Here is a 23,103-nt window from a genome sequence, read left to right as displayed (position 1 = left end):
TTCTTTGACATTAAAGGTTAATAGTTTTCATTGTTTTATTATTTTAGTAGGCTTTGGGGAGGATCAGTGTTAGTTTGCTGTTAAAATGAAATTTTAATATACTTCCGTTTTTCAACTGATGATCAGACCATGTGTCAAGCCCATATAGCGAGGCCCTCAGGATTCAGAAATGCCTGGTAACCTCTGGGAGCTCACTAATATAGTTTGATATGAAAAGTACTGTGCCACCACTGTGTTCAAAATACTATTTGGCTGTTGGTATTCTGGTGCCCAGGCAGAGTCTGACCCTGGAGAGACAATCTTGGGGCGTGCAAAAGTGGCCAGATTAGTGTGATCCAGTCCCCATGATCTGTGTATTGACTCCTATAACCTAATGACTGAGCCCTGTGCCCGTGGGTTAAATGCTTGAGTGGAAACAATGGATTTTGAGGCCTGTAATCTTGGCTTTTTCTAGCTGACTTTGAGAAGAGCATCTGGTTTTAGCTCTATAATTTTGAACTTGCTTGTAGGACAGCAGACTCCCTGTCTCCTAACCCCATAACCACATAAAAAATAAAGAAACATTTGTTGAAACATTTTTCGTGGTTCTTGGGAGATGGGCCAAACTGCAGAACAGCTAGTGACCTTGTTCCCATGGTAGTTTGGTCCTTTGGCCTTCATGCCTTGGGCCTGAGTCATTATCAGAAGTGATGGGAGGAGTTAATTGTGGGATTCTGTCCAACAGCGAAGACCGGGTTAGTACGATTGGGTGGCAGGGAGCAGGCTGCCTGTAGTCAGAGCATTCCACATTCCAGTCCTTGAGGCACAGCCTGGGGTGGCTAATATTCCTTCAGCCCTGGCTCTGTAAGGACAGCAGCTCTAGCAGGGAATCGAAGCATAGTGAGGGGCAAAGATGGACTACCCTCAAAGCTCTGGGTCCCTGAGCTGGCCATGTGTGAGCAGACCAGTGAAAGAAATGAGGATAGAGACCTTGTTGGAAGAGGCAGCTCCAGACTTTGGAGCTCTGGAAACAAACCATAGCAGCCAGCTTGGGCTTCAGTCCTGTGGGTAGTCTCAGAACTTCAGGCTTGGAGGATTTGGGTATGGAAGGACATGTGTTTCTCGTGCTTTCTCATTCTGCAAGGTGGGGTGGGGTAGAGGACAGCCGCACTATGTCTTGCCAGCTTCTCTCTCTGTAGCTGGAGCTCCCCTACCCCTCTTCATTCCTCTTCAGGACGTCTGCCCAGCAACCTGGCCCTTTCTCCCAGGTAGTCTGCTTCAACCGGGGCTTTGATTAGAGTCAAAAGTGGCAAACACCTAAACTGGGTCATTTCAATAACATGTCTTCTGGGGTCCACATCTTCTTGCCTTGATCCTCTTGTTTCTCCTCCACTAGGCCACACCTCCTAATTTCTCAGTGTCACAAGTGCCCAACACTCCCAGCTGTCCCCCGGCTTATTCTGAACTGCAGATGCTGTCCCCCAGTGAGCGGCAGTGTGTGGAGGCGGTGGTCAACATGGGCTACTCCTTTGAGTGTGTCCTGAGAGCCATGAAGAAAAAAGGAGAGAATATTGAGCAGGTGAGCATTTGGTTGGTGGGGAAAGGAAGGTGGGGAGGTGTGTGATCAGCCAGAGATGTTCAGTCCTCTGGAGCTGAAGTAGTATCCTGCCTCTGTTTGGAGCCCCTCAGACTTACAGCATCAATGTCTGTTCCTGTGAGTTTGGGGGATTCAGGCACTGTCTTGGGGGAAACCAGCAGCAGTGTTTCTGCTTTGGGGCTGCTCTGGAACCTAGGCTGTAGGAAAGTCTTGGGAGTATTGGAGCTGTTGGACTGTTATCCAACTCCTCTCCCTCTTCTGCTCCTCCTGAGAGAGCATCCTAGGGTTAAGTTATGGTCAGATTTCTTCCAAAAATTTTTATCGTGTCATAGTTGCCCAGGGAGTTCCAAAATAGGGTACCAGAGTCTTAAACCTTGGATGCATTTTCTGACTCGAGCCATTTCTTTTTAAAAATAATTCTTTATTATTGAAATGATTACTATATGTTCCCCCTTTTCCTCCCCATTGACCCCCTCCAGTTCTCCCCAGGCCCTCACCACCCCATTTTCTGTGTTCAGGGCCATGCATATATGAATACAACACCCACGCCTTCTCCCGGAGATTCCACACTGTGTTCCATACTTCCATGTCTCTGGAGCCACTCCATTCATCAGTTTATTTTATTGCTCAGATTCTACATATGATGACTTGAGCTATTTCTTAGAGGAATACCCTGACCAGGCTGTGGAGTTTATGTTCTAGAACTGTGGTCGGCAAACTGCGGCTAGCAAGCTAGCTATTTGTGGCTCTTTGGCCCCTTGAGTGTGGCTCTTCCACAAAATATCACGGCCTGGGCAAGACTATTTTGAAGAAGTGGCCTTAGAAGTTGTTTAAAAAATTTGGCTCTCAAAAGAAATTTCAGTCGTTATACTGTTGATATTGGCTTGGTTGACTAATGAGTTTGCCAACCACTGTTCTAGGAGATATGAGTCAGCTATGACAGGAATTCGTTTGAAAAATGGCTACTCATGTTTTGAAGGGTGTGCCCGTCTGTTCAGCAGATAGTCACTGAGGTCCTGTTGCGTTGAATACAGTTCAAGGCACAAAATCAAATCCTGTCCAGGATCTAATAGCCAGGTTTGGGAGATGTCACACTTGCTGGCTTGTGTAAGACTCTTGGGAAACAGATAGGAGTGGCAGTAGGTGATTAGACTTCTTGGTTTTTTCCCCCCTTAGATTCTCGACTATCTCTTTGTACATGGACAGCTCTGTGAGAAGGGCTTCGACCCTCTTTTAGTGGAAGAGGCTCTGGAAATGCACCAGTGCTCAGAGGAAAAGGTAGGAAACTTCATGCCCTCTGGAAAGAAGAAACAATATAATCTGGGGTTCCCCTCAACCCACAGTACCCTTTCCCTACCAGTGACTGCAAGCAGAGACAGTTGAAGCACAGAATTTCCGAAATGTCCAGATACGTTAGCTTTGTTTGGCTCAGGTGAAACGTTGGGTTGAAGACGATATCTGGAATTCCAGAGAAGGGAAGGAGAAAGTGATCTGGACTTACAAAGCGTACTTTTGGATGACTGGGAAGATTGTTAGTCACTGCCTAGCCTGCTTCTGGGTTCAGTAAATTGCCTTGGTGGAACTGTGAATGTGGGTGGTGGGAATGGAACAAAGGTTAGTAAGAGTTGGCGCTGTGGCATCAAGCTATCGGTCCCAGCTTCTTCCATAGCCCTACCCTGCGGGCAGCGGTTGCCATTCGGTGGTCTACAGACCACTGGTGGTCTGTGAGGTCCGAAAGGTTGGCGACCACTGTGCTAGGGGACCTCAGAGAGGCTCAGGTGGCTTGGTGAAGGATACAGACCCCCCCCCCCCCCCCCAAACAGCCCCCTATACGTATATTTCTCCACTCCGCTGTGTGGCCAGACCCCTTCCTTTAATCTGTACTCTCTTCTGTCCCTTAGATGCTGGAGTTTCTTCAGTTAATGAGCAAATTTAAGGAAATGGGTTTTGAACTGAAAGACATTAAGGAAGTTCTGCTCTTACACAACAATGACCAGGACAATGCTTTGGAAGACCTCATGGCTCGGGCCGGAGCCAGCTGAGACCAGGCCCTGCCTAAACCCTGCCACGGAACCACCCCTGCAGGAGGCCCTGAGCAGCCCACCTGTGGGGAAGGAGAAGGGGCACATGTCCAGATTTTCTTTTGGGGGAAGGTCAGATGTGGAGACTGTCTGCCAGTCTCTATGAGCCTAGGCCCTGAGCTGGGGAGAAATGGGGGAATATTTGGGCATGTGAATGCCCTTAGAACTGTCCTGGCTCCTTCCGTATTAAATATATTTGTATTTTGAGAAGTGTCCTTCCCACCGCGGCCCCCCAGAGATGTCTCTGGTTTTTCTGGCATATGCCCTTAGCTGAAACCTGGGCTGGCTGCCAAAAGGAGCCAGGGACAAGCTGCAGGAGGCCCAGACTCAGTGCTGCTTTGGGGCTAGTTGCTTCCCTCCCCCGCATTGGTGGACTGAACTGTACTACAGGTTGAGTGCAATTGAAAGGTTCTTCCAGGGTTTTATTTTCCTCCCTTTTAACAAAGTCTCTTAGTATTACACTGGTTCTGCAATGTCACTGAGGTGCAAAGAATGCCCTTTTTCCCATGGGGCCCTGAGTTTGCCTCTTCTGCCAGGCAGTTACCATGCTTCCCTGACCCCGCCTGTTTCTTTGGGCTTGGATTGGACCACAATCCTCTGGGGGCTACCAGGATTTTAGAGCCCCCTGCTCTAGGAAACAGTTGTCACATTAAGAAATCATTGGCCCCTTCCCAGCACACTGAGCTGGGGAGAATGGGCTATGATTTAGTTGCCCAGCACTAACTCCACCTCCGTTCTCTTTGGAGAACAGCCTCTCCCCTGCTCTAGGATGACACAATGAATAACAGCTGTCATAGAAATCAGTCTCTGGTTTGTTTTGTATTATGCTGTACATCATTAAATATCTAAATACGAAGGATATACAGTCTTGATGAATCTAAAGTAATTTGCTAATAACTATTTTGATTCTTCAGAGAAAACTAATAAAAATCTAAAAAGTATGTCCCGCTATCAACTCCTTTATTGCTAAGGGCTATTTTATGTGTGTGTGAGAGTTTCCTGCTTAGATTTGCTTGCTGGGGATGAAACAGAACCTAACCACTTTGTCACTTCAATACTTTCTTCCTACTCTAGGCCTGTGAGACCCAGGAGCTGGCCCTCCAGTTTGCCCTGGTTTTGGTTCACAAAGGCAGGCCGAGAGTAAGACCTGTTTAAACCTGACCTAGCTTGGTCTCTGAACCAAGGACATATGCCTTCCTGTGAGACTGGCTGTTGAGGTGAGACAGGCTGGGGCGCTGGGCCTTTGGGGTAATTTACCCAGAAATGAGGAAGAAGTCCTCCTTCCTGTGATCCCATTTATATACTCTGTGCCACAGGTAGGACTGGATGTAAACTGTTGCACCAGCTCTCTCAGTGGTGCTGTTGTAGCGGATAGAACTAGATTTATCCCTAAAGTTTCTTTTCCTTTTACCTAAAATTGTCCTATAGTCCCTCTTGTGCTCTTGGGTGGAGGTGGGTTTAATTCTTTTAATGATCACTTAAGGGACTGCAGAGCCTTTGGGCCAGGAAGCATCAAAGTGGAAAGAGGCTGCCCCCTTGTGGTCAGATCAGGCGTGGCCAGAGGTTGACAAGTTGACAAAAGGTAGCAGGGCTATAGTCTCAGAAAGCCAGCTAGCCCCTCTTCTTTTGGCCTTTAAAAATTAATTAAGCCCCCCTTTTAAAGCCATTAAAAATTATTCTTTACCTGTAGCAACTAAAACTTTCACAGTATAATTTTTCAGGGCCAAGGCTGTGACACACGAATCTTGATCTGACCCATCGTGGCCTTGGCAAATGATGACCACCTGGAGGCCACTTTGCATTTCTTGTCTTAAGTTTCTTCCTGCTAAAATGATAGCAAGCAGAAGACTGTGTAAAAATTCTGCTTCAGAGTCTCAGACTGTTGACTAAAATACTCATTGCCAAGATACTGAACACAGGCTATTTTGAGAAGGGGGAGTAGAGCAGGGTTTTCTGGATGAAGGTGAGCTAGGAGATGGACTTGCCTGAGAACCACCAGCTCTTCAACTGTTCCATGAGTGGGTGTGGTGGGTGAGGAGTCTCAGATTGGAGGCAGGGAATGCCAACAGGATTATGAGGGCTTTTGGGGCTTGTAAAGGCTGACATCCCAGCAAAAGGCAGAGTTGGACAAAGAACTGGATTGCAGAAAGGGAGAACCGAAAGCATAAAGTCTGTCTCACATCTTCTGCTGTTAAAGAAAGACACAGCAAGTCAAAGTTTATTCATTTTACATTTCAAAAGCCAACTTAACCCCCAAATAATGGGGCAGAGCTCACCCTGCCTCTGCCCCACTAGTATCAATGTTTTCGTTTTTGGCTCAACAACAGGCACAGAACCCACCTGATAAAGCTCCTGGGCTGAGCATGTTATCTTCCCCAGCTTGTAACCTCTGGCCTGTAGGTTTCCACTGACCACCCATACTCTTAGTTTCAAATTCAGAAACATCTATAGGGTTGTCACGTGTGTTTCTACAGACAAGGGGTTAGTAAGACAAATTCTCTTCCAGCCTCAAAGAAAAGTGAGGCACATAAAGATGCTCCAGTACTTGGAACTGAAGGATAGAGGCTTGTCCCTGAGAGAGGAGCAGGGGCCCAGCCAAGGCCCCGTGTGGCTGTGGAGAGACAAGCATGGGCAGGACCAGGGAGGGGGTTCTGATATCTGTATGATCTGGCAGAAGCCCCTTCAAGCCCTGAGAACCTACGCAGGCTCGGGCTGCCCCCACCATCCCATACTGGATCTTGCTCTAAGACACCACTGTCCTCTCAGGGGCCTCAGACAGCCTATGGCAGGCCAGGTATAACTGCAGCTGGTTCCTCAGACTCTGGATGCACTTGGACTTCAGAACCATGATTTCATCCAACTGGGTGACAAAATCTTCAAAATCCTGAGATAGGAAACAAAGGACAAATGGTGCTGTTGCTGGACCTCTCCCAGACCTGCTTTTTTTCTTGCAGGAAAACTTCAGAGCCCAGGCCCTCCAGCTGGAAAACCTGCAGCTTAATTCCTATGGCACAGGGTGGGTCCCACTTCTCTGCATTTGGGACACTTTATATACAGACGTATTTTTCAGGGTAGCGGGTGTTTTTGCAGAGAAGTACTAGTCTGCAGGTGGCTCACGGTTACTGTCACAAGGAGGGCCCCAAGAAAGCCACTGGGAAGGCAGAACGGTGAAGGGTAGAGGCCAGAAACATTTTAGTCTGGAAAGGGAGTGGAGCATCATCTCCCGCCTGTCCTTGCACTCCCTGAAGCTATCCCAGAGGAGTGCAAGAGGAGGCCCGAGGCCTCAACAATGGTTAGCGTGTGGCGCAGACGCCTACCCCACATCTAACCACGGCAAACAAAGCTGACTATCATATTACTACAGACTAATGGCCACCCGCCCCTGAGTGTCCAGCCACGGTCACTTACATTAGGAGCCAGCTGGCTCATCAGCGTCTCCTCTTTGAAGCCCAACTCGGCCATTTCATCCAGCTGTTCCTGGTGTGCTCGGATGACCACCTGCCTGGGAACACCAGAGGGGATGCTGTGAACCTCGGCCTCCCATCTCTCCTGGGTAGCTTTTAGGAGCTGAGCCCCATTTCCAAGCCAGGAGCTGGCGCTACCCAAAGTGGTCAAGGCTTTGACAAGGACCCACTCACCCGACCTTCTCCCCTCTCACCTGTTCTCAGGACTTGTCAAGAGACTAGGAAATACCAGTGAGAGACGGGGCTTCTAGAGTTGTCCCCTACCTCCCAGGTACACTAAGCTTCTCTGCAGAAAGGATCAAGGTAGTGCCACTCCAGCTGGCATACTTGGCACAAGGTAGAGCCTGCTGTCTAGCCTACTGTCATTTCTACTTCTGGGGGGGTCCAGGACCAAAACATGAGTATTTGACCTAGAAGCCAGGGGATCTGCCTTTTGCCAGACCGTAGAGATGAGTAGAGACCATGGAGACAACCAGATTGTCTACCAAGGAGAGGCAGGCCCCCCTCCCCTGTATGCCTCTGTCCATAGCCCTGGCCTGAGCATCTGCGAGTAGCAGACAGCTGGCCTAGGTAATAGGAGCCCCAACAAAGGGCTGTATCCTATAAAGGAAGTACTTGTTCACCCTGCCCTCCAGCTCTGAGGCTTCTGATACTGTGAGGGCGTCTGCTAGATCTTCCACCTCCTTTCTTTCACATCCTCTGAGGCTGCTATCTCATCTCTCCTGCACCATCCACACACAGTATCCTTTGGGGCAAGCAGCACAATGACAGCCCCACCCCATTTTTACTTTCCCTATCTTGGGAGGTACCCAACCTGAGCTTTGAGGGCACGACACCACAGCTAATGGGTTGCTGGGCAACACTTCTGGGAACACAGACCCAACAGAATGAAGAGGATTCTGATCTCACCAGAGGCCATAGGCCTGCTTATGGGGACAGGTCCTCCCCTCTCACATCTGTTTTCCCAGGCAGAGGGTCCACCCACCCTGGTAGGCCTGCTCCAATACGTTTTATTCCTATCAGGTGCATCTAGATAGATTTCCTTGAAAAGCCTTTCTCTGGCTGCAGTATAGCTCTGACACAGCTAACCATAGCCATTCCCAGAATAGGTAAAACATTAAACTGGGGTGGGAGAGGGTGCCAAAGGAGCTCAAGTCTCAGGGAGAGAGTCCAACTTACTGTGCATGCCCCAGGGTGGGCTGATGCAGTGTCCCGGCAGTCTTGGGAGAGCAGCTGGGAACCAGGGGAGACCCTGGCCTTGCTAAGCACCTTTGGATTGGCCTATGTTTGAGCCAAGAGATGTCCTCATTGTAACAGGGCAACTTGATGGAGTCTATGGACAAATCCAGCTCCTGCCAACCGAGCCCTGCCAGATGCTTTCTCTCCTGAACCCAGGGCTGCTCAGCCACACCACTGCTTCCTGTTTGTGGGGTGGGTGCAGGCTCACAGTGGGGTCGTCCTGCATGTATGGTGGGGAAGGGCTCTCCTGAGAAACCCTGGGAACTGTTCAGTTCTGCCTCCTCGGCACTGGCATCGTACTGTTCACTAGCCACATGCTTCAGGGAGAGAAGTGCAGTCCCTCTGCTCTGGTTGGCCTCTCCCAGGTCAGCCTCCCTGCTGGGCAGCTTGTCAGGTGGGTACTGACGGATGGGTGATGGGGACAGGGCTGGCAGATCAGCACCAGGCTTATTGTCAGGGGGAGATGATGAGAGCCACAGGTGCCCACTTGTCAGAGACATTGGCAGGACTACCTCTTGGTCACCAGATGGCACTGTGTGGCCCACAGCTGGCCCCCCTGTGCCCGCCAGGCTGTGTGTAGCCCCGTCCTGGGCTGGCTGGTCCGAGGGAGGAGGGCCCTCGTCGTCGGGGTTCTCCAGGAGGGACACGGTGAGGGGAGCCATCAGCCCAGAAGCAGATTCAGAGCACATGCCCAGCTCCTCCTGAGAGTCTTCTCCTCGGAAAGGATGACTGGTTTTCATGGTTCTGGAGGCCACATTTAGACTGGCTTCACCGAGTTCCTTCAGAGGTATGCCGACTGTGTCCCTTTGGTCTGGGGACCCAGCAACAGCCATGAGGGAGAGTGAGGAAGTGAAATCCTCTTCCTTCAGGGATGGTGAGCTGCCCTCAGCCTGTCCAGGAACGTCACTTCTGAAGGCATCCTGTTTGAAATCCGAGGCTGAGCCACTGCCCCTTTTCTGGTTATAAACAAAGTCTCCCTGTGAGCAGTAAGGCTTCTCTGCCAGTGTGTCCCTGGGAGAAGGCCCTGAGGAGGAAGAGTCCTCCTCTTTGCTCCAATCCAAGGGCACTTTACTTGGGCCGTGGCCGTGATCACCTGCTGCTCTTTTGTGGCTTGTGGGATTCCTGGTGTACATCCAGCTTCCAGTTAAATTCTCATCACCCTCTAACCTGGGGCTGAAAAGCAGACTCTGCCGCCTTTCAGGACCTGGTTCTCTCTGATGAAGGAAGAATGAGCCTTCGCTATTCTCCAGGGTGTTTCTGCGCTTCGTGGTCCTCTGACTGGAGACATGTGAGAAAGAATCTTCACTGAAATCGCTGTCATCAAGGTCCTCAGCTTGGGCTCCATCATGACTCTCAGAATAAGAGTGCAAGGGAGGAGGGGTCTCGTTCTGGAGCTGCCCCTCTTGGGGCCTGTACTGGCATAAAAGCCTTTCTAGTGGTTGGTACTTTAACTTCTGTTGGAAGAGAGGTGGCTGCTGGAACTGTTGGTGATAAAAGCGCAAATGTTCCTCCCTCTCCTTCTGATGTGGAGGGATGCTGGTCCAAGCTTCAGAGGCAGGCCCAGCAAGCGTGTCCCCCTTGCCGCCCTGACTGTACTCCGCTGGGTGGTGGACGTTGCCAGAGGAGTGCGCAGCCCGTGACACAAACTGCTTCTGCACTGGCTGCACAGTCTGCACTTTCTTGCACTTGCTGGTCAGCTTACCATGCGCCAGGTCTTGTCCTGGGCCAGGGGCCCTGCTTCCGCACCCAAGGGCAGTTTTGTTGCCGTTTTGATTTTTCTCACAGCACAACGAAGCCGATCCTTCTTCCCTTTTCTTGGCTGGCTGTCCAGACTGCACAGTTCCTCTGACAGGGCTAGTCTGAAGGACCCACTCTCGAGGACTCCCCCTGGAACTGCCCTTTTGACCGGAGACTTTGGGCACAGAAGTAAAAGGGACGTTTGGTGAGTGGCTGGCCAGGGGATGGGCCTTCCCTCTTGTGAAGCCAGGAGCCCCCGGCAGTGACTGCTGAAGCCCCAGCTTGACTTTTTTGGGAGAACACTTATCCCCCGACAGGGCCACAGGGGAGTTCTGAATTCGTTTTGGAGAAGAGTTTCCGGTTGTCCGATTTCGACTGGCAGCTGAAGTGCAACATCTGATGCCTTTCTTTAGTTCTTTGACCCTGTAAAGGACCACTTTATGTTAAATGTGATTCTTCATGTTTTATAATACCTTTTCTACAACTTTCAGGGAAATAAAACCAAAGCAAAGAATTACAAAGACTGGGAGCCCTCTTTACTTGAACAAAAAGGATCACTGTCTTCTCTAAGGATGTAAACATGCACCCAACATTCCATAATCAGACGTTTTAGAAATCACACAGTCCCATGTCAGAGGAGCCAGTGCCAGAACTTCACTACGTCCACGCAGGGCCCACTCCACGCTTCCTGAAGGTGGGCCAACTCACCCACCCACCCACTCACTATTCCACAAGCTGTAGCCTCTTTTCCTGAAAACCATCCACTTCCAGGCTTCTGAGAAAACGAGTTCCCTCAAACCTGCAGGACACTTCAGGAAGCAAAAGCCTTATGGCAGTGGTTGGCAAACTGCGGCTGGAGAGTCGTGGTTTGCCGACCATGTCATACTACCCTTTACCTCTTTGAACACAATATGCCACAATTGCCTAATCCTCACAGCTTCCAATTGAACGGTAACATTTAGTCTACCAGTGGTCGGCAAACTCATTAATCAACAGAGCAGCAAACCGCGGCTCCTGAGCTGCAGTTTGCTGATCACTGTCTTATGGAAATAAACAGGCGTGTGTTAATACTAGTTAGGGGGAAAATGACCTATCTATTCCCAGGGTTTCTCAACCTTAGCACTAGTGGTATTTGGGGCCAGGAAATTCTTTGTTGGTGGGGCGGGGGGTCTCCTGTGCACTGTGGGATGTTTGACAGCATCGTTGGCCACCACCCACTTCATGCCAGTAGCACTTCTCCCCAATTACGACAATCAGAATGGTCTCCAGACATTGCCAAATGTTCCTAGGGAGGCAAAATCGCCCCAGATAGAGAAATATGTTCTCCTAAATTTCTCTATTCCACAGAGAAATTTAGGAGAACATAGAAAAATCCAGAATTAGATCTCTGCTAGGATTCAGTTGCCAAGATTAAAGTCTCTTACTCTGTAATACTTAACACAAACACTATAAAAATTAGGAATTACAAGGAGACTTCAAGTAAAAATGTAACTCTCGGTGGTTGGTTTGTAGATTCACATTAAAATCCTCTAAGAGGGAGCAGTACTTCTGCCTGGGGGCTCCTGGAAAATGTCTTTTCCATTGCTTTGATTTTAATACAATCCTCAATGGGGGCTAAATGACCCCTCTGACCATTTCTGAAAACCAGGAAGTAAATCTGACACTGAAACTTGATTTAGATATTCCTTTTAGTCTGAGAAGCAAGGCTAGCAGATAACACCGCTAAGTAAAGAGATGTAGCAAGACCTGAATTGTGTCCATGGATGGACCTTTGCTTAGGTGTTGCAGTAGGGCACGCATACTGTACAAAGAATAGGTTGGCAGGTGCCACAGCAAGTCTAAATGGTTCCAAATTATTCTTGTTATTAAAATCTGAGCTATTTTAGTTTCATTACGAGAGAAACAACAATTCCTCCTAGGAAATATTTCTAGAAACCTTGGTGCCAGAAGAGTCTTCCAGGTAATTTGGTCATCAATACTGAATGCTTCCAATATACTCTGCCTCTGACCAAAGTCACTCCTGTCACAGAGTTCTCTTCTGATATACCTATTGGTGTCCAGCTGGAACTTTATTTTTGGACTGCTTAGCAACATTTTTCTAGTATGTGGAGAGGTGGAAATTTTAAAACAGGAAGTTTTAAGCAATAAAATCATTATTCTACGTGTGCATAGATTATTGCCTAAAATTAGGCCTCATTTGAGCATATAAAACAAATGTTTTTCATATTTATTTTCAATAATTTATCAGATTACTTTGAATGAGAGAGACTGTTTCTATTGTATTTTTTCTATTCTTTTTTTTTTTTTAACCAAAATTATTTCAAATGATTTCTCAATTGTACTCAGTACACCCCCTATGATGAAGGGTTATTTCCAGCTTCCTTTACTGAGCACTGAGAGGAATGTCTGTTCCTAATGATAAAGTTCAAGCAATTGACATGATGGCTATGATTTGGGGACTGGGTGGAGTTAGGAAACAATACCACCTTAGAGTTCATAACTGTTGAAGCTGATTAATGAAAACAAGGGGGAGAACTTCAAGACATAGTGGTTTTATGGAAACAATTTTGGATCATCACGCATCTTCTAGTTTGTGAAGTAGCCACTTCCTTCTAGCAAGGCTAGTGTGCTGGCTTAGGAGAGCCATGCAATAAAAGAAACCTCCTTCAAGAAAACCTACTAATATTACAACCCTGCTAGCGACCCACAGGTTGAAAACGGCTGCTGTAGAGCCTAAGACCATCGGTAAACACAGATATTTATGTTACGATTCATTAACAGTAGCAAAATTACAGTTATGAACTAGCAATGAAAATAATTTTATGGTTGGGGGTCACCACAACATGAGGAACTGTATTAAAGGATCGTGGCATTAGAAAGGTTGAGAACCACTTGTTCTTAGTGTTTCTGCCTTGACAAGTAATATGTATTATATCTCTCATAATTAGGGCAGAGGCTAGCGAGAAGATTCTACTCCAGAAAAATATTTCATCTCCCATTAACCATTTAAAGGCTACTGAACAAGGGAATGTGTCACCTTCCTCTTGTCATAGTCACATTTGTAAAATGCTAGGGCCTACCAGACCACAGTTTTCAAATGACCAAGTGCACAATCCCTGATGGTAGTATCATTTCCCCAAGAACAGACTTCTGGACCCAAGGTCAGTTCTCTGTGTGGGTATCAGACAGACAGACACACACACACACCCAGTCACGCACGCATGTGTGCATGACCTGCCACCTGAGGAGGACTCACCGGTCAGCATAGCGCAAGGTGTTCAGAGTGTGTTCAGTGGCAATGTGGCTTGGTGAGATGTTGGCGATCATGCAGGTTTTGGCATTGCCGATGAAAGAGTCTTTCAGGACCTGTCCAAAACAGAAGGTAGGCCAATGAAATCAACTGACAAAGGGCATACTGACCATTGTATCCAGGACAGTGGGCCCCAGCTCCCCTGTCTACAAAAAGGCAATTCACAAAAGAAACACAACTAATAAATACAAAAAAAAAAAAAAAAAAAAAAGGTATTCCCTTCACCATTAAAGAAATGCAAACAGCCCGCCAGTGTTGTTCGGTGGTTGAGCTTTGACCTATGAACGAGGGGTTCATGGTTCGATTCCTGGTCAGGGTACATGCTCAGGTTGCTTGGTCCCCAGTTGGGGGTGTGCAGGAGGCAGTCAATCAATTATTCTCTCTCATCATTGATGTTTTTATCTTTCCCTCTCCCTTCCTCTCTGAAATAGAAAAAATATTATAAAAATTAATAAAAAAGAAAAGCAAACAAACTATTATAAAAACAAATAATCTTTTCACCTTTAAGATTAAGAAAGACTCATTCTGAGGGCCTAGGGAAATGGGCTCTTATAAACTGCTAAACTGCCAGTGTACTGTGTATCATGAACTAGTACAAGCATTTGGGAGAGCCATTTGGCAATATGTATGAAAATGTAAAAAATGCACACACTGGTTTGGCAAATCAAAGAGTTTATAAACAGAACAAACTAGATAACTGTAAACTTAATACAATCATTCAAAATAATGATGTACTTAGCTACACAGAAAGACCTAAAATTATTGTAGAAGGGAAAAGGTATGATTCCATTACTCTGCAGGTGTATCTTTTTTATTGTTAATCCTCCCAGGAGGAAATTTTTCCACTGATTTTCACAGAGAGTGGGAGGGAAGGGGAAGACAGAGAAAAATTGACGTGAGAGAGACACATCGACAGGTTGCCTCCCGCATGCACCACGACGGTGCCTGCAACCGAGGTACGTGCCCTTGACCGGAATCGAACCTGCAACCTGTCAGTCCTCAGGGCCGAAACTCTAACCACTGAGGAACTTGGGGATACAGGTGGATCTTCATATACAAGCACAGAGAGATGTGTGGGAGGATGTTCAGCAGTGTCACACTGGGAGGTGGGATTTTTCTGGTACCCTTCCCGTCTTCTTAGTATTCGTATGTACTGTTTGAATTATTATTATTTTAACTACCGGTAAATAGGAACACATTTTCTGAGATGAGGACTAATCAATCACCTTTAAGAAGGGTTTCCTAGGGCTGAAAGGTTTGGTAAGACACAACTGAATCCTAAATCACCAACTCTGCCTAAGAAGTAGCTATGTTATTACAGGGTCTGCTCCAGCCCCTGTGGAGCTGCTAGTCTAGTTGAAACTTCTTCCTGAACACAATCTTCACCTAAAACACCCTTCACCTAGTCTGCCCTCTAATGGCACAGGACTGGGGGAGAAAGGAACCAGGGGCACCCACACTGTCTTCACAAGTGATTGCACCAGGCAGACTCCGCAGCAACTACAGATGCTGTCTTATTGGAGTTTTCTGTTAATAAGACTGAAGCACATTTTTCATGACAGAAAAGCAGAAAAAAATTACCTATATATAGTTCTACCTCTCAGAATAATCAGTTAACAAATGTACACTTTTCTGTATAGTTTTTTTCTCATTTCATATTTTAAATTATAGATCTTGATCATCTTTCCTAACAATACAGATAAAAAAAACTCTATCATTCTTTTTTAACTGCAGCCATTAGTTTTGTATTGAAACACTGGTCTAAGTCTTACAGCTAAGGAAGTACCCCTACGTACTTAGAAGTAAGCGGAAAGCTGTGGATGATGGCCAGAAGAGCTTTGCTACCCCTGTGGGAGCCTGGCTACCTCTTACTCCAAGTTTCTATGCCTGAGTATGCTCCCTCTCCTCCTATACATGAGAACTTCTGGAAGGAACATGACTCCTCCTCCCCCCCACCCCTCGCCTCACTCAGCATCATGCCTCCCTGGCAGTGGAGGCTCTGCTGAACGAACAGAGGAATGGAAGGAGGAACAACGAGAATCAGAACAAACCCAAAGCTCACAGTTAGCATTACCTGAGTTAATTTGCTTTGCCGGAAGGGAGTATGGGTGTGTTCCTGATCCAGTGCTCGGATACATTCCTTCAGCTGCAAACAAGAAGCACATCAAAAATCATATGCAACGAGAGAGCAACAGATCATATTTTTCTTATATTCAAACGAGAGTTAATTCTCCAAAAAGTCAAATGCCCTGGTTGTTTCCTGATCAACAAGAAAAATCAAGCTAGACTGGGAAACATTATGCTGGCTGTGCCTAGATAAGGGCCCCCAACTTAAAAGCAGTAAATAGCCCTGACAGTTCGGTACAGACAAACCCACAGACCTTCCCTCAGGTCCCGAGTCTAAACTTACATAGTGGCAGCTGGCCTTTCTCTCCCCACACTACTCCCAACTGCAGAAGCATTTAGAGAAAATATCTACTCCACTCTCTGCTCACACGTACACACCTACAATTGTAGCCTCAAGTGTAGATTAAAATATAAGTTGTCTGAATGGGACAGGACAAATTCTGGAGTCAGAGCTCGAAAGGAACTGAGAATACCTAGGTCTACCTCCTCATTTTAAAAAAGCAGGGTCTGTGGCCTAAAAGAGCAAGTCGCTTGCTCCTGGGACTAGCTCGTCAGAGAAGTGCTCCCAAGACACCCCTGGATATGCAGACCTCCAGGGGCAACAGATAGAGCAAGGGTGGGGAACAAGATAAGGGAGGAAAGATCTATTTCTGATCATGCATCAGCGCTGAAAGGCAGTAAAGAAAAGGAAGGAAGGAATTCCTTGGAAGTGCCAGAGCTGGGAGTTCACCAAGAACAGGTAAGTAGCTTTGCTGTGGCTGTTCTTGGTTGCAACCATAGATGCCTGCAGCTTAGCCCTCTCTATCAAAGAAGCTGCAGGGTATAAGAAAGCATAAGGAAGTTTCAATGTCCTCTTTTGTTGCAAATCAATTCAATATCCCCAAACTTTAGCACTGGGAAGAATCTTCAGAATGGACGAACAGATAACCAAACCATGCCCCCGAGTTCCACCTGCCCCTTAAATACTCAAGTCTAAGTGTGGCCACCAAGCAATATGAGTCTTTGGGAAATGGAAAGTAGATTTTACTAAACACTAAGACTATCCAAGGACAATAAGAAACAAGGGGCACCTTTGTGCATCTCACAGAATACAAGTTTTTTATCCTATTCTGAATGGCTTGTTCCCAGACCCCTTTACATGCTATTGCCCACGTGAGATAGGCACAGTCAAGCCCCAGAGGGTTGTAGGGTTCCATAGATATTCCTTCCCAATTTCATAGTTGATTCCTGGACCATAGTTTAAAAATTTTTTTAAATTGATTTTTGGAGAGAGAGAGGAAGGGAGAGGGATAGAAAGAAACAAACATCAAGGAGAGAGGATCATTGTCCATCAGCTACCTCCTGCACACTCCTTACTGGGGAGCAAGCCCACAAACCAGGCATGTGCCCTGACCAGGAATCGAATCAGGGACCTCTTGGTTCCTGTATCAATGCTCAACCGCTGAGCCACACTGGCTGAGTTGGACCATAGTTTTAAAATGAGAATCACAGATTTCTAGCTGGAGACTGTGGATCCTTGGCTAATTTATTTAATCCATCTGAGCCTCAGAATCCTGAACTATAAAGTGGGGATAAAGAGAACTTGCTTAACTTCACAGAGTTGTGAAGGCTAAACTGACTAGCATATAGTAAGTGCTTAAAATATACTGGTTCTAGGATAATTTGAGCAAGAAAATAATAATACAAATGGATTATAATCTAGCAATAAAAAATATATTTGCTGTTATAATAAAAGAAAAACATGCAAATTAACCACCACTCCACTACACCTATAAGCCATGCCCACTAGCCAATCAGGAGCAAGTATGCAAGTTAACCAAACCAAGATGGTGGCCAGCCACAGAGCTGGAGTGAGCAGGAGGCTTGGGTTCCTGTGGCGATGGAGGATGTACCTATTTAGGAAGTCTAAGAATGACCCATGAATTTCCTGCCAAGAAAATATAAAACCTAAATCTGATCAGTTCTCTAGATCAGCACTTTCATAAGAGAAATATGTGAGCTACAAATATAAACCTTATGTTAATTTAAATTCCTAATATCCACATTAATTATAATATTAAATACATAACTTAATTATGTTTTAGTTAAACTAATTCATCCAAAAATATTATTTCAATATGTAATCAACATGGAAAAAATAGTTATTTTATATGCTTCAAAATCCAGTGTGTACTTTACATTAAGAGTACATCTCAATTTAGACTCACTACATTTCAAGTGCTCAATGGCACATGTAACTTAGTGGCTACCATACTGAACAGCACAAATATAGTTCTTAACCACTTTATAGAAACGATAAAGGATAGAGTACTATGTTACACATCAACATGGTGATGCAGTCCGTCTAATCCAGACTGTAGGAGATCTTGTAGGATAATGAATACATTGATATAAGGACAGAAATAGAGAGAGAGAACTGATAAAGAAATAAAAGAGACATATCAACCAAAGTATCTTGCTTGCATATTGATTTGAACAAACCAACTATAAAAAGACATTTATGGGATAACTGGAGAAACTATTGATATACTACTTAATGGATAATAGATAACATTAAATGATTATTTCTCTAGTATGATACTGGTATAATTATATTAAAATATTATCTCATAATATAATATTTGAGGGAAAATAACATGATGACAGGACTTGCTTTAAAATAATTCAACTAGGGGAGGAAAAAGTATTGGGTAGATTTTTCACGTGTTGAAGCGGGGTGACAAGTATTCGGGAGATCATGATAATTATTTTTCTAATTTTGTATGTTTGCAAAATTAATGCAATTTTAAAACTTGATGAGAAGGAGAAAGCTTCCCTAAGTTAACCATTCAGTAATTTTAGAAATATTTCTCTATTCTTCATTGGCAGGCAGTGACCACAGGAAGAGAAGACAGAGAGAGTAGGGAAGAGTTGCCTAGGATTGCTGAGAATCTGATTGGGCAGCCTCCATCTCCATCCCTGGAATTCATTGCCAGATAAAAGCATTCCCTTGCTCTGTTGATTCCATCCCATCCTTACCCACTCTGGCTGCATGTAAAGAGTGGAAACATCTCTCAAGAAGGATTTTTAGATGAAAGCTTTAGAACAACTTACAGCCAGAAGACTCTGGTTAATTTCTGCACCTTCCATCTTTGTCTGTCTATCTGAGTCTCTGGCATCTGCTGCTCTTTCACTGCCAGCCAAGTCAATGAAAGAGATCCTAGAGAAAAGACACAGCAGGGATGATTTCTATGGAGCGTTGGTTTATTTTTATATCAGTCAGCATTTTGTGACATCCGGAAGAAATCAACACTGGCCTATACTCAGGAAAAAACACACATTACTGTCAGTTTTCCAAAAGTATTGCAAGATTCTGATCTGTCTGCTGCTGCTGGTTTTAATCATTCGTGAGAAAGTATGATTGAAATTAATAAAACATTCTTCCCATCAGGCTAAAAGACCACAATGTAAATCATTTAGGAGACCACTTAGATAATTAAACAGAAACTTTTGGGCTGCTTTCCAGCCAAAAAAAGGGAAGGAAGAAAGGGGAGAAAAAGACTCATTACTCAGAGGTGAGATAGGCTCATCCATCAGTGTGGCAGAGTTTGCTAAGATAGCACCAGAGAAGCAATGAATGTACCCAATTGTCTTATGGTTTCTTTCAAGCAGGATGGATTAATTTTCCTTTTTCTTTTTTTGGCCTGTAAACGCTCTGAGATGCATTTTCTGCCCTTCCTCTGCTGATACCATGCTTCACGTTAGAAGCAATCAATGTTCCTTTTAATAACTTAGGGTTGACCAACAATAGGCCATTACCTCATGATTAATCAACTGATGGCACTTTAGTACAATGATTTATTTCAGGGCTAAGAACTCGACGCTATCCTTGAAATAAAGAACTCTGTGGTGGCATGATGTCCTGTTGTTGATAGCACATATTTCAAAGTCACATTAGGAAAAGGCAGACAATGCAATTCCTGAATATTTTCAGCTCACCTGCCAAATGTTCTCTTGGCTGAATCTTTAATTTGAATTTGGATGATAGCATGAGAGCGGGAGGAGTCTGCATTAACTCCAGTGGCCCCGGTGCTGCGCTCCTTGCTGCCCTTCAGAATCACCTAAAAAATAAAGTCCATAGAGTGACTTCCCCAAGGAGTAAACAAAGCCCTCTGGCTCCCAAGAGACCAGACATGTAACTCTGTCATTACACTGCAGTTTTCCCCCTTCATGTTGAAAGGGACCCAAATACTAAATCATACAGTAAGTACCCAACAGCAATGAAAATAATGTGGAATACTAATACTTCTTGATCTCATATACTTTTTAATATCTTTGATGGATTTAGTATGACAAAAATCCCTAGGGCATAACTTGGTTCCAAAGCAAGTTCCCATAATTCCCACCTATTCTAGTAATTGAAGCGAAGGACCGAAATGTGCATCATGGAATGACTGATCACATCCACCCGTTTCACAAGTATGTAGTCATAAAGGGAGTCAAGCTTGATGTCTGGGAACATGGAATTGATGAGTTATTGCACTTGCTATAAACCCATGATTTCCCTTGAGACCAATGCCTCCCCTCCCCCAATTAGGAATAAAGATTAACCTAGGTGCCTCTGGCCCCAGGGAATGGGGAAATTCTCAGGATTGGCCTCTAGCCATTGAAAACACAACCATATATGAATATGCTGCCCTGATTTTGGATAGGGGAAGGAGTATTAATTTCTGAGACTCAAAAGGTGAACAACTTTAAATATAATATTTGATAGAATCCTCACAACAGCCTAATGCGAGGTGAGTATTATTAGACCCAGTTTACAGTTGAGGAATAAACTCAGAGGTTGATTTCCTCATAAACAGCTGTTGTGTGGCAGAACCAAATTCCACTTTCAGTATGTATGACTCCAAAGCCCATGTGGTTAAGTTAAGTGACTTATCCAAGGTCATACTGGTAGAATACAGTCTAGGGATAGAAGCCAGGTGCCCCCTGCCACATATGAGTAATGATGATACTTCTGCTGGGACCTAGGAGAACTTTGAGAGGCATCAGGAGCAGTGGATACTGACAGGAAGCAGAAAGGATAGCTCTGTGGTGAAGTTCACCCCCAAAGGCTGGTTTCTGGGTTCTATTACAGAGTTTTTTACTTGGCTTTTCACTGCACTTTGTCTACCATGAGGTACTAGGTACCCATGAGTAACGTCTCAGAAAATCTAACATATTGAGGCAACCTTTCCTGACTAAATGCCTTTTAGGGAAGGCATGAAGGAATTTCTGGTCCGTGGTCCAGTTTCCTCAGCTTCAGTAATAGCTTGAAATCATCATGACTTTCAGAAACTGTGGAATAAAGCAGCTGAGCTCTGAGGAGTAAAAAACTAGATAGTTTGTGAAGATCATCAGACAAACTTTTGTAAATGACATACAACTCAAGTGTAGTAGTTAAGGGATTGAAATCTTAAGTTAGATTATCTGGGTTCACAAGCCAGCTCTGGCACATGATTGTGTGAACTTTTGCAATGTATGAACACTTGAAAATCACTTACATTTTTAGGGTCTCAGTTTCTTATCTATAAAAATGGTAATCTCATAGGTTACTTATGAGAATTAAAAAGATAATACATGTAAAGCACTTAGTACCATGATTGGTACATAGTAAGTTTTCAACAAATATTCATTTTAAAAAAGATACTAAAGAACTAACATTTCCATGTAAACTTCCAAAACTTAAACTATTTTCATAAATGTAAATAAATCAGTTTTGTGGGGAAATAAGATCAACATGAGATTCCATGGGCTCCCCAGTAGAAGTAAAGGGGAAAAAGCCTGTCCCACGTGGCTCGATGGTTGAGCATCGACGGTTCGATCCCAGCTAGGGCACATGCCAGGGTGGCAGGCTTGGTCCCAGTGGCAGCTGGTCAATGATTCTCTCTCATTGATGCTTCTATCTCTCTGTCCATCTCTTCTCCCTTCCTTTCTGAAATAAATAAAAATATATTAAAAAAAAAAAAAAAAGGAAGAAAAAGAAGTGAGGGAGGGAGAAAGAGAGAAAAAAAAGACAATTTACTTGGAGGAAATAAAAGTCTAGTAGCAGCTGTGGCCAGTGTGGCTCAGTTGGTACACACACACACACACACACACACACACACACACACACAAAAAGTCACTGGTTTGACTCTGGGTGGGGGCACATGCTTTGGTTGTGGGCATGCAGGAGGCAATTGATTAATATTTCTCTCACACTGATGCTCATCTTACATTGATGTTTCTTTTTCCCTCTCTAAAATCAATAAAAACAAACAAACAAATAAATAAATAAAGTCTAGCCCTAGCTGGTTTGGCTCAGTGGATAGAGCATCAGCCTATGGACTGAAGGGTCCCAGGTTCAACACCTCTCACCATTGATGTTTCTATCTCTCTATCTCTTTCCCTTCCTCTCTGAAATCAATAAAAAATAAAATAAAATAAATCTAGGAGTAACCCTCGTTGGTTTGACTCAGTGGACAGAGCATCAGCCTGCTGGCTAAAGGTTCTGGGTTCGATTCCAGTCAAGGGCATATGCCCAGGTTGTGGGCTCAATCTCCAGTATGGGGTGTGCAGGAGGCAGCTGACCAATGATTCTCTCTCATCACTGATGTTTCTATTTTTCTCTCCCTCTCTGAAATCAATAAAAAATATATATATTTTTTAAAGTCTAGGAGCAAAATTAGTGCAATCACTGTAAAAAATACTAGGTTCCCTTCCCTGCCCCCCTTCTCAAATTCTTTCTTCTGAAGAAAGTATTTGTAGTAATTGAAGTCTATAGTACAAGCTTCTAAATCTAGGTCCTTTATTTTATTTTATTTTATTTTTAAAATATATTTTATTGATTTTTTACAGAGAGGAAGGGAGAGATAGAGAGCTAGAAACGTCGATGAGAGAGAAACATCGACTAGCTGCCTCTTGCACACCCCCTACCGGGGATGTGCCCGCAACCAATGTACATGCCCTTGACCGGAATCGAACCCGGGACCCCTCAGTTCGCAGACCGACGCTCTACCACTGAGCCAAACCGGTTTCGGCTAAATCTAGGTCCTTTAAACAAAACGTGTGAGTAGTGAAATGGGGACCTGCTACAATAAAAAGTAGAGGCAACTGCTGAATTCTGTGGTACTGGAAACAGTGATTTATTAATAAGAATAATAGATATGACAAACTGAACTAGCATCACAGTAAACATTTTATGTATGTTATCTAATTTCCTTATCTATTACTAGACCCAGTCATCTACTATCATCTATATATTTCAAGTTCAGGAAAGTAAAGGTATACTTAAGGATACATGGCACTGGGACCCAGCTCTTACTGGTTATAAGGATTTAATCACTAAGTTTCCTGCACGAATATCAAAGAAGGCCTATGAGTACTTCAGTAAGATAGGCAATGTACATACAACTGAGGCTGTTTTAGGGGAAGTTCTTGCTATGTGGCCTCTGCTACCAATCATAGCCAAGGAAATAATAAGAAATAAAATAAAGCTGCCAGTGGTGAGACCAGTAACAGGTGGCCCTGAGTGAGCCTGAGAGTGATCTCTAAGGATAACACTTGAAG

General features: G+C 44.9%; 2 protein-coding genes across 11 annotated transcripts in view; one reads left to right on the top strand and one right to left on the bottom strand.

Moving 5' to 3' along the window:
• The window catches only part of UBAP1 (ubiquitin associated protein 1), a 38,873-nt gene extending 34,275 nt beyond the window's left edge, over positions 1 to 4,598 (top strand). For 4 of the 10 annotated variants that reach the window (XM_036433520.2, XM_045580048.1, XM_036433521.2 and 1 more), the window contains 4 exons: positions 1,179 to 1,247; positions 1,376 to 1,558; positions 2,753 to 2,854; positions 3,478 to 4,598. In XM_036433520.2, coding sequence (XP_036289413.1) covers positions 1,179 to 1,247; positions 1,376 to 1,558; positions 2,753 to 2,854; positions 3,478 to 3,618 — 495 coding nt within the window. In that variant the 3' untranslated portion in view covers positions 3,619 to 4,598. The remainder of the gene's footprint in view (positions 1 to 1,178; positions 1,248 to 1,375; positions 1,559 to 2,752; positions 2,855 to 3,477) is intronic. The other 6 variants (XM_036433525.1, XM_036433524.2, XM_036433526.2 and 3 more) reach the window with 3 other exon arrangements.
• A 1,242-nt stretch (positions 4,599 to 5,840) lies between these two features.
• The window catches only part of KIF24 (kinesin family member 24), a 48,426-nt gene continuing 31,163 nt past the window's right edge, over positions 5,841 to 23,103 (bottom strand). Inside the window, exons 7-13 of the mRNA XM_045580046.1 lie at positions 19,513 to 19,634; positions 18,628 to 18,733; positions 15,482 to 15,553; positions 13,354 to 13,463; positions 8,301 to 10,520; positions 7,066 to 7,159; positions 5,841 to 6,541 (exon numbers count right to left, since the gene is read on the bottom strand). Coding sequence (XP_045436002.1) covers positions 6,401 to 6,541; positions 7,066 to 7,159; positions 8,301 to 10,520; positions 13,354 to 13,463; positions 15,482 to 15,553; positions 18,628 to 18,733; positions 19,513 to 19,634 — 2,865 coding nt within the window. The 3' untranslated portion in view covers positions 5,841 to 6,400. The remainder of the gene's footprint in view (positions 6,542 to 7,065; positions 7,160 to 8,300; positions 10,521 to 13,353; positions 13,464 to 15,481; positions 15,554 to 18,627; positions 18,734 to 19,512; positions 19,635 to 23,103) is intronic.

Source organism: Pipistrellus kuhlii, unplaced genomic scaffold (genome assembly GCF_014108245.1).
Source record: "Pipistrellus kuhlii isolate mPipKuh1 unplaced genomic scaffold, mPipKuh1.p scaffold_m20_p_12, whole genome shotgun sequence".
Classification (NCBI taxonomy): domain Eukaryota; kingdom Metazoa; phylum Chordata; class Mammalia; order Chiroptera; family Vespertilionidae; genus Pipistrellus; species Pipistrellus kuhlii.
The sequence above is the reverse complement of the archived record's forward strand: the minus strand, read 5'-3'. Positions and strand labels throughout refer to the sequence as shown.